Source organism: Lepisosteus oculatus, chromosome 7 (assembly GCF_040954835.1).
Source record: "Lepisosteus oculatus isolate fLepOcu1 chromosome 7, fLepOcu1.hap2, whole genome shotgun sequence".
Taxonomy (NCBI): domain Eukaryota; kingdom Metazoa; phylum Chordata; class Actinopteri; order Semionotiformes; family Lepisosteidae; genus Lepisosteus; species Lepisosteus oculatus.
In genome coordinates, this window is record NC_090702.1 from 23,037,947 (window position 1) to 23,052,922 (window position 14,976).

General features: G+C 41.4%; 1 protein-coding gene across 2 annotated transcripts in view; it reads left to right on the forward strand.

Moving 5' to 3' along the window:
• ptprb (protein tyrosine phosphatase receptor type b) overlaps window positions 1-14,976 on the forward strand; it is a 57,762-nt gene that overhangs the window by 26,482 nt on the left and 16,304 nt on the right. For both annotated transcript variants that reach the window (XM_069192290.1, XM_069192291.1), the window contains 8 exons: window positions 250-519; window positions 1,136-1,399; window positions 3,617-3,883; window positions 4,229-4,513; window positions 8,746-9,024; window positions 13,239-13,388; window positions 14,180-14,423; window positions 14,817-14,923. In XM_069192290.1, the coding sequence (XP_069048391.1) occupies window positions 250-519; window positions 1,136-1,399; window positions 3,617-3,883; window positions 4,229-4,513; window positions 8,746-9,024; window positions 13,239-13,388; window positions 14,180-14,423; window positions 14,817-14,923 (1,866 nt within the window). The remainder of the gene's footprint in view (window positions 1-249; window positions 520-1,135; window positions 1,400-3,616; window positions 3,884-4,228; window positions 4,514-8,745; window positions 9,025-13,238; window positions 13,389-14,179; window positions 14,424-14,816; window positions 14,924-14,976) is intronic.

The window sequence follows — 14,976 nt, forward strand, 5'->3', positions numbered from 1 at the left end:
TTCTTAACAGTAGAAGCGTTAACCCCAATGAACTGGCTAACATACACAAGTTGACCTACAGTACTTCAGTTCAGATGTTAAAGTAATAATCACTTTTGACCTGATCTTGGGCAGTCATGTGTCACCATGTGCACTGTACTTCAGTGTTGGGTGTAGTGGATCCTCTTCTACAAAGTGAAATGCTCGGGATGTTTCTGGGATGCAAAGCGCTTTACAAAAGTTCTGTGTTTTTTTTTTGTCTTGCTCCAGTCCCTGCATCTGTGACGGCTCTGCATGCAGATAACAAGTACACCACGAGCAGCCTGGTGGTGAGCTGGCAGCCGGCTCGAGGGACAGCAGAGGGGTACGCCCTGCAGCTCCTCACTGAGCAGGGCACCCTGGTCGCTAACAAGTCCAAGCTGGCCAACGACAGTCGGCACAGGTTTGATGACCTGACGCCTGGAAAGAAGTACCGCATTCAGATTTTCACTGTCAGTGGAGGGATCTACAGCAGGAGCACTTCTGAAGAAGCAAGAACATGTAATAAAATATTGCAACTTAATACCTCTCTAGGGCATTTAAAAAAATGGATTCCTTTAAGCTGCCATATTCCCCAATGTATAGCTATGCTCTTCTTTCATAGGGTTAAGTGTAGTTTGGGAATAGGTGGGAATAATTTTACTTTACTCTAAGTGTAAGAAATTTTGCTTCTGTCAATTTATTATTTAATACAGAACAGTAGTAAGGTATTGTTACAGGCTAAAGAAAAAAACATCTCAAGACTATGTGGAGTTATAGCATAGCCGTGCCCTTTTTCTTTTAAGAGTCATACAGTAAGTCCCTCAGACTGCTTCTCCACCCTTCAAGCTCATTCGTCCATCAGTCTGTGTACCTCTTTCTCTCTTACGGTCTGGGGCTCTTCCACAGAACCCTGGTGTGCACGTCTCTAGCCTCTGCAGCTGCCTCACACAGATTAAAGAGAGCGCTGGTTTCTATCTAGAGGGCTGTGTCAGCCACGATGGCCTTAATCCCTCACAGCTGTGTCCTCCTCAGACGCCCATGAACTGACAGCTTGAGTATTTTTAAGGTCTATACTGAAGTCGGAAGAAAGTAATTTTAATATATGTAACCCTTTTCATGTTTGTTTGTATTTCAGTTCCTGCAGCTGTCAGTAATTTAACAGTCAAAGGCAACACAACTCAAAGCTTGTCCTTCGGCTGGACTACTTCTGAGGGAGAGTTTGAGGCTTACGATATATTCTTGTACAATCCTGATGAAACGCTTCATGACCGTCAGTCCGGGAAAGTCACCCAGAAGGAGTGTACTTTCAAGGGGCTGGAGGCAGGCAGGATGTATAAAATGGTCATCCTGACACGCAGCGGGGAGCTGACCAATCACTCCTCTATTCACGCTAGAACAGGTAAGCTGGGTATCAATGTTTTTTTCTGGAATTTTCACAGGACAGCAGTTCCTTTCTGCAGATATTATCAGATGCAATTATGTGGTTACCTATTTTGTTTCTTTAATAGGAAATGGATGGAATGGTGTGCAATGTGAGCAACTCCTTTTCTAAGCATATTTAATCACAAGCATCATGTGGCCCAAGAGTGTCCAGTGCTGGTCCTGCAGGGCCTGTGTGTCTGCAGGTTTTCAGTCTGCCCTAGCCCTTAACAAGTGTAACCAGCTAACTGGACCAGTTGAGCAACTTCTCCCTGATGTTCAGGTGCTTCTGCTTTAAAAAGACCTCGAAACCCAGCAGACACACTGGCTCTCCAGGATCAGGAGGGTCTCCTGACATAATGTCTTCAGTAGCTGGCATCTGCAACGCACCTTGTCTTTTGCAAATTCCAGCATTAAAGCCCTTCATATCTTCTGTCCACATTCACCTTGGCTCCGCCTTGTATTCCCCCTTCAACCTTGCCTTCATAGCCATTCAGAAATTCCTCTCCCCTTGCTCTGTTTGGAGTGTCTTGCTATTTCTCTTCTCCAGGTTATCTTCTTTCACGTAAGTCTTCCCAACGCTTCTTCATTATAATAATAATAATAATAATAATAATAATAATAAAATATTTTATATAGCGCCTTTAAAGGTGGCTTCTCAAAGCGCTTTACAGGATGACAATCACAATAAATAAGAAGATTTCACAAGATAAGACACAATTACAATTACAACAATAGCAATAACAATAACAGTGGAAGGTGGTACTAAGAAGAGCAGAGGGGTGAAGAATGGAACCAGTTAAAGGCTTTTCTGAAGAAGAGGGTTTTGAGTCTGGATTTGAAGGAGTTTAGAGAAGGTGACTCTCTGATATCCTTGGGCAAAGAGTTCCAGAGCTTGGGGGCATAGCAGGAGAAGGCCCTGTTGCCCATACAATGTAGACAGGCTTGGGGGACAGTAAGGAGGGTAGAATTTGAAGAGCGGAGGTTGCGAGGTGGGGAGTAGGGCGATAATAGTTCAGACAGGTACTGAGATGCTAAGCCATGCAGAGCCTTATACTGTAGGTGAGCATGAGGATTTTAAAGTCTACACGGAATTTGACCGGAAGCCAGTGCAAGGACTCCAGGACAGGAGTAATGTGAACACTTGCACTAGACCTGGTCAGGATTCTGGCTTGTTCAGAGTAGATTTAGATACCCCAGCGAGTGCTTTTCAAAAAGTAAATGAAGGCTGCCTGCTGATACCTTCATCTTCAAATACTTTAAGTCAGAACACATCAAATAAATTCACCTACTGGTCTCTGCCATTTTGCACCTGGGGAGATAAAAGACATGCTGAGCCTCTTTAACCCCCTCTGAATAAAAACAGATTTTGATTTTAGGTAATTAACTCAGTAGAGTGATGATGTTCTTCATTAAACCTAAAGTGTGTAATTATCATTTTGTCATTAGTATTTCTTAGCACCTGGGACAATCAAGCAGTAAATCATTACCAAGGCAACAGGATGTTATTTTTATCATTCATTTTCACATATTAAATTGCATTATTGGTTTAACTGAAGAAACGGTAACTTTACTGCTAAATGATTACAATCAAAATGCAAATGGGTGTGTTATGAATCACCATATATATTTGTTTTAACATTGTTTTAAAAGTTATTTGCTGGGCTAATGTCTGATAAAATGCAACTTGTTTTGGGTGAAAAATGCCTTTGACAGGAGTAGCGATGATACATTACTGCTTGTTGCAGCCATGATGTATAAAAATTATAAGAAATCAGGGCAGTTTTAAATGGTAAGATTGATGATCTAGAAAGTAACATTATTAGGCAAAATGAAATCATTCTTTGCATAACTGCAGGTATTTAGTTATGCTTTAATACTAGAATGTCATTAATTTAATTAAATATTAAATCAATACTTGTGAAGTCAGTTCAGGAAACTCTAATGAGCTTGCATTATACACTGGTATGTTAACTGGTATTTGGGTACATTATTTTCTCTGCAAACTATAATACAGCTTGCTGTCAAGAGGTGCTTGCACATTCTTATTATATTTAATGCTAACGCAAGTAATTATTTACAGTTGTCGGTTTTTGGCATTGTCAGTCCTGCTGCTGGTCCCTTTCTTGGTTGTTAGTCTCGGTACATGGCGTTGTGGGTTAGCGCAGGAGTAGACACAATAGCTGTTGTTTTGCAGTTCCAGCTCCAGTGACTGCTCTGAAGGCCCAAAACAAGAACAGGACAGACAGCCTGTCATTCACCTGGGAGAAGGCCGCAGGAGACCTCTCTGGCTACGAGGTGTCTCTGTACAATCCCGACGGCTCCCTGAAAGCCACACTGCCGGGGAGGGCCGACCTGCGAGAGTGCCTGTTCCAGGGGCTCGTCCCAGGGAGGCTGTACAGGGTCACCGTGGCAACCAAGAGTGGAGACCTCTCCAACACAGCCACCGCTGAGGGCAGGACAGGTAGGGGCCATTCACGTATTTTAACTGGCTGTTTATACAACGTTTATGTCCACCGCTAGAAATACACATTCTCAAGTCTATCCGCTTTTCTTTATATGGGTTTACCCCCCAAAAGCAGCTAAACAGAGCTCCTGCGTAGGAAAAGACCGTAGAGCCAGACCATCTAAATTAGACAAATGTAGCAGATGGAAATGCCATTTTGGTGCCTTTCTCTTTGGATATATTTTATTGACTAGAACATTGCACTGCCAATAAATTAATATTATATTTCTGTGACCTCGGTATCGATGCTGTACAGTAATTTTATAAAATAACAGGAATTCTTTTCATGTGCTTGTGTGACAGCCCCACAGCCACCCACCTCTGTGGCGTTTGGCAGCATCACCAACACGTCCCTTGAAATCACCTGGACAGCCCCGGCTGTCACGGACTACGATGACTTTGACCTGCAGTGGGTGCCCCGGGACCCCCTCTCGGTGATCAACCCCTACCACCACGGACAGTCGGGGACCCGGATACTGAAGGAGTTATACCCAGGCCGCCTGTACAGCTTCAGTGTGCGCACAGTCAGTGGCAACAGAAGCAACCTGAAGGCCTACAGCCAGCCCATCTACACAACCATCAGAACAAGTATGTTGTGCTTTAGTGTGTGAGTTTTTCTCAGGAGACCTGCTCAGCTCAGTAAAGAGTGCGGGAGATTTAAGGAGGAGTTTTATTTTTTAAACAAGAGACTTTGTCAGGCATTACTCTTTATCTACAGTAAGTAGATGACATTTTGCTAGCCTTGACCATGAAGAATGCTTATAAAACTTGTATCAAATAAATCTATTTACTGTAGATTCTGATATACACTATTCACAGTAGTAAACCGTAACTCCAAAACTATAAAACGTTTAAGTAGTGAAATTCACCACTAGTAAGAATAGGAGGAATAGCAAACAGTGTTAGAAGTTGGCAGAAAAATTCAAAAAACCCTAGCAGATGACATTTAAAGTGCAAAGACAAATGCAAAGGGGTCAAATAGCCAACTCTCATTTCTAGTTTATATGGTCTTATGTAATTAATTTTACAGAACGATGAGATGCATGAACAGATGACGTAACTGAGATAAACAGCACTTGTGTTTTTATTGTTTTATTTTTTGACAAAAGTCATCCAGTTTTGCCCAGAACTTGGCACATGTCAGCCACCAGAGGGCAGCACATGATCGAAAGAGCAGCAAGAGGAGTCGGGGAGGTTTAGGGAAGCAAGGGGCCGGGGGTCGGTGATTCAGAGTCCTAGAAATTCCAGAGAAATGCATGAAAGAAGTATGTCAGTATGAAGAATGCCATGAAGTATTGCCAGGGCCAATTTAATGAACTAAAAAATGACATTGACAAGATTTTTCCATAGGTTTGCTTTCAAACACTTTAAACTACACTGAAAAAATAAATCGAACCCAAGTGTAATAGCTAACAAAATCCACATATATGATTTTTGAGGTGAAAAACTCAAAGGAAATAAGTGACTTCAAATGCCCAAAGATAAAAACTCGCTTTCCCGCTTTGGCAGTTTCACCTTTAACATTAAATCTAGCCTGTGCAATGCACTAAGCACCAAAATAAACAAATCACTTTATTTATTTTAGACTGATGAAGTGCATGGCGTTTTTGATGTTGATCAAACGTTTTTAGCATCATTTTGATTCATTCTGATAAGCTCATTAGTGAGAGACGTGACTGGGCACAGGTGACGAAGGTGACGAAGCGATTGAACCTGTTGAACGTAAAGAGACCTTTCCTTGATGCCACTGGTATGCTGGAGGCTTGATTAAGCCAGCATGCTTTCCTACCTGGCAAGCTGTTATAGCCAGATCTGGTCTGTCAATGATAGGACACAATCTGTCACAGCGCCAGTCAGTATTGTCATCGTCATAATACTGCATCTTTACGATTATATCCGCAATGCCCTTTCCGCTGCATCATTGGGCGGAGCGGTGGCACTGTGGATAACGATCTACACTTGTGGCTGGAAGGTTGCTAGTTCAAATCCCACAACCGGCAGAGGAATCCTACTCTGTTAGGCCCCTGAGCAAGGCCCTTAACCCCAACTGCTCCACAGGTGCCGTATAAATGGCTGACCCTGCACTCTGACCCCAAGCTTCTCTCTCCCCGTCTGTGTGCCTATGTGTCTCATGGAGAGCAAGCTGGGGGTATGCAAAAAGACAAATTCCTAACACAAGAAATTGTATATGGCTCATAAAGGAATCTGATCAGAGACGCCAGGTCACAAACGATGGCAGCCTGACTGCATGGCCCTACCTTAATCAAGGCCTCGGACCTCACTCGCTGTCCTTTCTGTGCCATTATCCTAACGTCACAACAACATCCTAGCTTGACAACTCACGTCTTCATGTCACTTGTGTAACAGTGGCTGACTTCTTGGGAGAAGTGAATAGGACTGTCATCCACACCTTGGATAGGCTACGGGCCAGTTCCGAGACTGGCAGCAACCTCTAGCCTTTCCTCAAAACAAAGGCCACATCCTGGGTGGGTTGCCAGTCTATCATTATCATTTGCAGCATTCCAGTTTCAACATTTCCATTGTGGATAGAGCAGGAAACCATATTAAAATTTTTGTGAATCTGCTTAGACCTCTGATTCGCGCTGGTAGAATTTGAGTCTCACTACAGTTTCCATCTGTTTGTAATTTTTTTGTTCTAGCGGAATCTGCTGGTATTCGTAATCAGCCTCTCACTGTGATTAAAAGTGGCACTAACCTAGGCTTCTTGCAGAGTGCATTACTAAAAACACGGTGATGCTAAATTCTTGTACTTCTATTGTATTATCCATGCAAAGATCTGTGGTATAATTTGCAGTGCAGGAATTCTGAAGAGATTTTTTGAGGAAGCAACTTCATCTAGTGAAGCTTTTGTTGTAAATGTTCGCGAATTCAACTTCATACGTGTGCTTGAATGTTGTTTTTGTAAGGTTAATGTCTTTTCTGGCTCTGCTTATCTTGTAGTTGATTATGATATGCTTTAATTACAGTACAATGCATTTCTTTAGACATAAATACATGAAACGTAAAATTCAGAGCCTTTATAATGACTTTCTTTAAACACTAAGTGGATGCATCGTGCTGGTTCTCACACTAACCCTATGATGTGCAGCTACAGTACTTCTTTTCTTTATTTTTTGTTGTTGTTTCTTAAATATGTCTGCAAAACAGTGTGCCTTATGTCTGTGCCATACAGTATAGACCCAACAAGGCTGTTTTAACAGCACTTAAAATTAAAGATATTGTAAATATTTTTCTCTAATTGATGATGACAGTTCTTACTTGGTAATATGGGTAGTTGTTTACTGTTCATGACTCGGCTGTACAACACATACTGTATGATGAGTTGTGATTAAAGTATTACACAAATGTTATCTGAGATCATCTTGTGAAATGATACCCAGTCAGGTTGAATGTGTGTTCTCTGCTATACATGTATCAAGTGCCAACAAGTAAAAACCTTGCAGAAAATCTTTCTTCAGTGCATTTCTTCACTAATAGCCACTATAAATGAAGGAGTTTTTTCGTAGGTTGAGCACAGAATAATGGGGGGATAAACCAACATGCAAAAAGTGGTTCAATGTAAATAATCAGACTAATAATTTGTCATAGAACTATGTACTAGTAACCTGTTATAAAGAATATTATCATTTCATTTTCCTCAGGATGGTTTGCAGACAAGTGATTTTTCCCCAAATCCTGCTTAACTTTGTCATAAGCTTAATATTCTGGGTATTTAACTAGACAACATGTCCATGCTGACTCTTATATATCAGTGTACACTATGTTCATGCTCAGCTCATCCTCTTACTGTGGTTCCTCACTGAAGCTCTTTCAGTCTTGACCTATTCAGTAGATCATTGCCTTCCTCCCTGGGATACTACAGATGGGCACTTGCGGTCAGCATACTGTATGTGTGAAAACCAATTTTCCTGGAATATGCAGTCCAAGAGTATAAAAGGGCACATTCTGTCATTTGCAGCAAAATGTGCAATTTGGTAATTTTAAAATCTCAGGAGTTGAACTTTCTGTTTCTAAGAACTTAATTTGCAACAAGTAACATGAAGTTTAGAATACGAAAAGGAAGATGTGAGCCAAATGGAAACTTACAGGAGGTATTCTGTACTGTAATCTTGCACTGGAACTGTGGCTTTTATTTAGTAAAAATGATTTATTTCATTTGTTTGATGTATGCAGTTAATATTCAATTGGAGGTTATTTTGAAGGAGGTCTTAAATATTTTCAGACTGTTTATCATGCAGTATAAATACTATGGATGATCATTCTTTGTTCTCAAAATGTTGTTTGCATGGGCATTTTTTTTATTACAACCTGATACTGGGAGAGGTTTCTGCTACACTGTGCTGAACACATTCCCTTTTAGCAATCATTTCACAGAAATCGATCTTGATAGGACTCTGCAGCCAGCCTTTTCCTTTTGTATGTCACTTAGTATTGATCATAAGTCTGCTTCTGATTTAACATTAATTACTTATGGTCTTGCTTATTGTATATAACCCTTTGAGCAACAGACGTACTGTTGGGGTTCTGAGATTCTTGCATTTTCACTTCGAAACTCAAACTGTTCCCACTGCTGCTTTTCATTTGCAGGCATCAGGTGTCAGACATGAATATAAAACGTCACCCACTGTCTTTTAGAATAAAAATTACAGGAGTATTAGGACACGGAGTCATTTGAAACTCTGTAACTTTTAAACATGTCACACAATTCAAATTATGTACAAAAGCTGTCCAAATTCATGGATTCATGTAGCCCTTCAGGTATCCCCTGCATTGATGGTTCTGTCCAACTCTGTTTTCAGAGCCTGAAAGAATTCAGCACCTCCACTGTCGGCCTCAGAATTCAACAGCCATCTCCTGTTCCTGGAGCCCCCCGGCCTCTGACTACGACAGCTACACCATCGAATGCTACCACCAGGACCCCCGGCACTTGGTGTACTCCCAGCGTACGGGCAAGGACACACAGCTCTACAGCATCGTCAAGCTGGAGCCCCACAAGCGCTACAGTGTCTCCGTCAAAGTCATCTCGGACACCATGACCAGCGAGGCGGCCGAGGACAGCGTGATCACCATGATCGACCGTGAGTAGAGAGGAGAAGAGATCCTGAAAACAAAAATGTACTTCCACTTCAGCTCTTTGAAAAGAGACCTTGTCTCTTTTAAATCACGCACACTGGGCAAAGGCGAAGTTCCTGAAACCTGCTTAGGCACCGAAGCACAAAACACTTAGAGAACAGGCTAGGAACTGTGGGAAAGAGCATGACGTAAGCATTGGTATATTGAGTACACATTGTATAAAGAGGGTATATACAGTAATGGGTATAATAATTACACATTATATTAAGAGAGTACATTGTGGGTACTGTATATTAGATACACATTATATTCAGAGGCTATATGGTGGGTATATTAAGTACACATTGTATTAAGAGGGTATGTGGTGGGCATATGAACTACACATTATCTTAAGTGGATTTATAGTGAGTATACTAAGTACAGGAAGTTATATAGTGGGCACACTTGGCAATTGTACACTATAGTAGTTCAAATAGGTAGCTGCATCAGCATGCATAGGCTGCAAAGTAACAAGTAAAGGTTTATTTCATGCTTAAAAGAGAAGAAAAGAAACACAATGTTTCAGCTGTGGAGCCTTTTTCGGGTGTAAGATTCCACAGCCGAAAGGTTCCGTTTGTTTTCTTCTCTTTTCAGCATGGAATAAACCTTTCCTTGTTCTTTTGCATGTGTACTTCATATAACTCTGCCTTAGTATGAATATCTTCTGTGCTGCAGTGGTCTGGTTTTGCAGGCTTTTGTGACCCATCTGTCAGAGCCTCCAATATACGGTATTTTGTGAACCAAATTCTGAGAAAGTATATTGTAACGCAACGGGGGCTCAGGCGGGCGCCCTTGCCGCATCTGCTCGGCCCCATCCCGACTGGAGGCTCGAACCCGGGACTTCCGCGTCTCTCTGCAGCGACCTAGCCCCGTGAGCTAAAGAGAGATCTCTCCACAGCCCAGTAGCTGTGGTCCTGCTATCACAGGGAAGGGCGGTGACGTCACCCGCTCTGGTACGCCGGCTCTTACACAGTGCCTGTCAGCCGTAAGCGTCACAATATTTTAAAGATCTAAGTTCAGTAAATGGCACATAGAAAGCTTCAAGGCGGAAGCCCAGTGAAGTGTTAATAAAACACAGCAATTGAAAATAAATAAAAGGATAGCGTCTAATTGTAAAGGAATTATAGCCAGAAAAATTAAATATACAGTAGTATAGCTTTTCATATAAACACTGTTCTGCTCTGTACTGCCTGACTAATGTGCCTGACTGGCTGACTTTATAATTGCACCTTTTATATTGAAAATAAATTTCCTTTCGTATTATTTCTTTAGTCCCAATCCTATTAGCTGGAGTATTCCACTTTGTGGAAACAGTCCCTTGCAGTGTGTCCTGCTTCTTGCAAAACCTGGAGGTCAAGACATTTTTGAATAAAACAATTAGAATAAGTGTTATAGAGCAATGCTGTGATTGGCTGTAGGCCTACAAGGATAGAAGTAATGATTTTAATAACCCCCAGTATTTCTGAAATGGGTAGCAATTATGGCCATTGATAAATATTTTCTGTAAGGTGGCTGTGCTGTGCAGACAAATGGGACATACCCAAGCTCCACGTTATTGCAGACCATTTGTCTAATCATAGCAGGTTGCTGAGTTGCTTTCCCAGTGTGTCTGACCCTGATTGATTTTCTGTTTGTATGTCTTAATAGTCAATCTACAGATTAGTTATTTTTATTAATTGACGGACAAAATCAATGGGAAAGACTTGCTCAGAAAATATGATGGGTTTCATTCATCGCAGCCGGGTTCTGTATTTGAGTCTTTCATTGTTTGTCTTTATTGATAAGTCATAAAAAATCAAAGTGAGCTAAAAGAGCACCCAGTAGTATCTTAACCAGGAGTCCCTGTAACCCTTTGCACTGTAACTAAAGCTTTGCAGTGCCTTGGTATCAGAAAACCCATGTTAGCATTTGAGTTTTTCTTTAGTAAACACAATCCCCAGAACCTGCATTTTTTTCCAGGATTCCGTTCACAAATCTGCAATAAAAGTTATTCCCCAGAAGTTCCCGCTTTCAAGTATTTGACCGTAGCTTAGTATTCTAGTTCTGTCACTGTGATTTATTTGAAGATATCTGTAAAGAGAAGAAAATAGATCACCCAAAATAAAATACCATTTTAAGGTGTGTGGTTTTTTTTTTCTCCCCCTTCATTAAATTTTTCAGGGCAAAGCAAATGAGGCAGCCCATGTGTGGTGCCCTGTGATATGCGGTGACAGGGCGGCAGCCAGAGATTTGCATCAATTTTACTTGTACTCGAGTGCACTGAACACAGTTAAAGGCGAGACCAGTTTTTTCGATTAGGTGTCGTGCAGGTTATTTCACAAACCTCCTTCTGGTCGAAAGAATGCTAAAGAAGCTTAGGCGAAAAGGTCGAGTTAAATAGAGTTTTTTACAAAGTTAAGACAGCGGCCCGTGTTTGGGGGGAGGGGTGTTTGGGGAAGGGTCTCCAAGGCTCTGGCAGTGTGCTGCTTGTGCGCTGCAAGCTCGTTATGTAAGAGTGCAGGCTCAGTCACTGCCAACAGGGCGGCCCTGTGAATGAACAGCAGCCTCCCCCTGGACCTGCTTCACATAAATCCATTTAAATAAAGAAAACCAAAAATAGCACCTGCTGCCAGCAGGGCGGAGGGAGGGGTGGTGACTACAGGATTGCGTCGGAGAAGTGAGATTTGCAAGATCACTGAAAACGTCAGGGCTCGCGAATCGGCTGCGCAGTTCTGCCAGAGCAGAATCAAATGCTACAGATTTGTCAAAGCGTTTCTCTGAAAAAAAAATGAACAGTACAGTCAATCGCAGCTGTGTCGTGTGCACTACTCTAGTATTCCTCACTTCGGTGGGTTCTTGTACCGTAGCAGTCTGTTGCCCAGATGAGACTGGTACAGCATGAGAAACAAAACCAAGACAGCAGTTTCTTTTGGATGAGCTGTTTATATCCAGGCTGTTTGTTCACTGGAATCAAATTTGGGCTTTGGTAATGTAAAAGACGCTGTTTTTTTAATGAAAGTTGAGGCCATGGGTGCAGAAATATCTGCAATAAACAACTGGAGGAGAATAGTCAGACATCTGCCATAATGAAGCAGTATTCCCTAGCTGAACTGGAGCAGGGTAGAGAAACTCTGTCCTTGTTAAACATGTATGATTTTATAGTGTACAAAAAATAACCCACAGTGAGCATGTAATTTCCTGCTTATCCTGTTATGTGGTAGATTTTAGTCATTTCAGAGGATGGGTCTACGCTTTTGCTAAGTTAAACTACAAATATATGTCAGCTCTTAATCCTTTTGCCTCTACAGTATATGGATAAAAACCTGTTATATTGAAAAACATAAAATGTGACAAAAACATTTTCTGATGCTTTTGTATTCAGGTTTGTTTACAGAAAGATCACAGAAAGTGCTATTTTGCCTGAAAGGTCACTCACTGTAGAAATCTGTTTTCATTGCAGTGCAGTTTTAAATATTTATGTCGAGCACAGTTTGAGTTCTAGTAATGAAATGGTTGTCCCATGTGAAATGTTTTTAGCATACTGTAAATGAGGGAAGACTTTTTAAACTTAAAATATTTGACACAATTGAGTGTTTATTTCATAGGGAAAGCTTCCTCAATCGAAACCCGTCCTTAAAACTGAACGCATTCCAGCCAGCAAATTTATTTTTGTTTGATTTTTCAAAGCTAAATACTACTGTACATAGCTCTTACTGTCATAAGGTTTGCATTTATGTGTTGAAATTAGCAGCACAGCTTTGACTGAGTGGAACTGATCACCTGGGGCTCTTTACTGTGCAAGTGAGGTTTTCCTCTTATTCCGCCTATTTACAATACTCCCTTTATTAACGCAGACACCTCTTGCCTCGTGCAGATAAAAAGAGCTCTGCTTTTTTCTGGGATTTTCATATAGCACATGGTATTATTTTTTCAGCTAGATATGAATTCAGATGTAACCTACTTTCTTCAATGAAATATTAACTGTGAATTGTCTTCCAGTCAGTGTTGAGCAGTTAGACTTGGCTGAGCTACAGTGTAGACAGACAAGCCCCAGATCTGTTTTGAAAAGCAGCACAGCGCTTCTTACAAGGATCTAGATGTCAGTTCTGGGTCGCTTGACCTGCAACAGTCAGCCAACACTGGGTGGGGGATTTCGAATGACTCTGAACCGTGATCGCTCCCTGTTGTGTTTCCCTCTCAGGCCCGCCACTGCCGAGCCTTCACACACGGGTGAACGAGAAGTCGGCTCAGATCACCAAGTCCACCATCTTCTTCGGGTTCAACTGCAGCTGGTTCAGCGATGTCAACGGGGCGGTGAAGTACTTCACCGTGATCGTGGCTGAGTCAGACAGTGAGCTTGTTTCCGAGTTCCTTTGGTTCAACATATCATTTTATTCTGTCAGGGCTGTGTTTTGTGCGACACAGTGTTGCGGTGTGTCACTGCATTACTGCAGCCAGTGCAAATACGGTTTCAGGTGCCTCTGCCAAGGCAACCGAATTTAATTGAATTTGAATTTACTCAAACTCAGTACGGCCTCTCGAGTGTGTCCATACTGTACGGTAGATGTTCAAAACAAACCTTTCTGCACACAACTGCAAGAAATTCAATATATGGACAGTAGGAGTTCACACCTCTTGTGAAAATGAATTGCCATCAAAACAAATTTTCTTTCCTCAGAATTAGTGTAAAATTAAAACGTTATAATGGTGCTCTTTTTTATTCAGTCATGTAAAGTAAAAAAAAACAGTCTCATTTTAGTCTCTATAATGAAAAAAGTCAAATGGATTTGTCAGCTGATTTATTTAATGAACCTGGTTAATGGACTTTGTCTCTAACCCCACCCACCTCCTTAAGTCTGTGGATATCAGTATTTCCTCAGGCAAATCAACTAAATGCAGGAATATTAGAGAACTAATGATGTTTGAGTCAGTACTGTATACAGAAATATATACAAGGCAGTTTAATTTCTTGGCCTGCGATTAATTCCTACTGCCTATGAATGCATTACTTTCATAAAATTACTGTCTGTGACTGGATGAATTTTGTCCTCTTAAATTAACCTCAGTAAGATACTTTGTAAGGTTTTTGCTGGATAACTAATGGCCAAACATTTCTCCTTTCCCTCATTGTGTCTGCTTTAGGCAGTGAAAACTCACAGCCTGAACTGCAACACCCACTCCCATCATACATGGACTATAAATTCAACAGTTCCATCAAAGCCTACCAGACCAATTACTTTCCCAGTCGGTGTGCTGAGAACCCTGACAACAGCGTTCAAAGCTTTGAGATCAACCTGGGCACAGGGATGGAGAGTCTGGGAGGGAAGTGTGAGCCGTTTCAGACGAGATTCTGTGATGGGCCGCTGAAATCGAAAACTGCCTACAGGTGCCAATGATCTCACTGCTTCTGCTCTGCAGCACATATTTTCCATGGGAAAAGTGTTTGATTTCATTGCATTATATGTTGTGTTATTTATATTCATACTGAAGATTGCATGCAAAATTACAGCATAGGAAGCTTTCGGTTTTTAAAGCACCCATGATACAGTATGTGCCTCTAGGCATTATTATTTTTTTAACTCGGCAGTAATATAATCACATCCACCCCATCCTGTCATTTACCCCTATTCTTTTAAAGACCTTTTATCCCAAAATGAAATTCATAGAAATACTGATTAATATAAGGAAGTCCTTCCAGTCCTGAAATTCTCATTTTTGAATGGGATGTCTCTAAAGATGAATTTTTACAGCAGTTTAATGCAGGATTTCATTTTGCTAGGATCAGCATCCGAGCTTTCACTCAGCTCTCTGATGAAGATCAGAAGGAGTTCATCCAGCCGCTCTTTACAGACACCTATTTGTCTCTGCCCTTAATGACGGAGGCAGGTAAGCATGCTGTCAGCATCCCTATTAAACCTTTTCTTCATCCTGATAGGCTC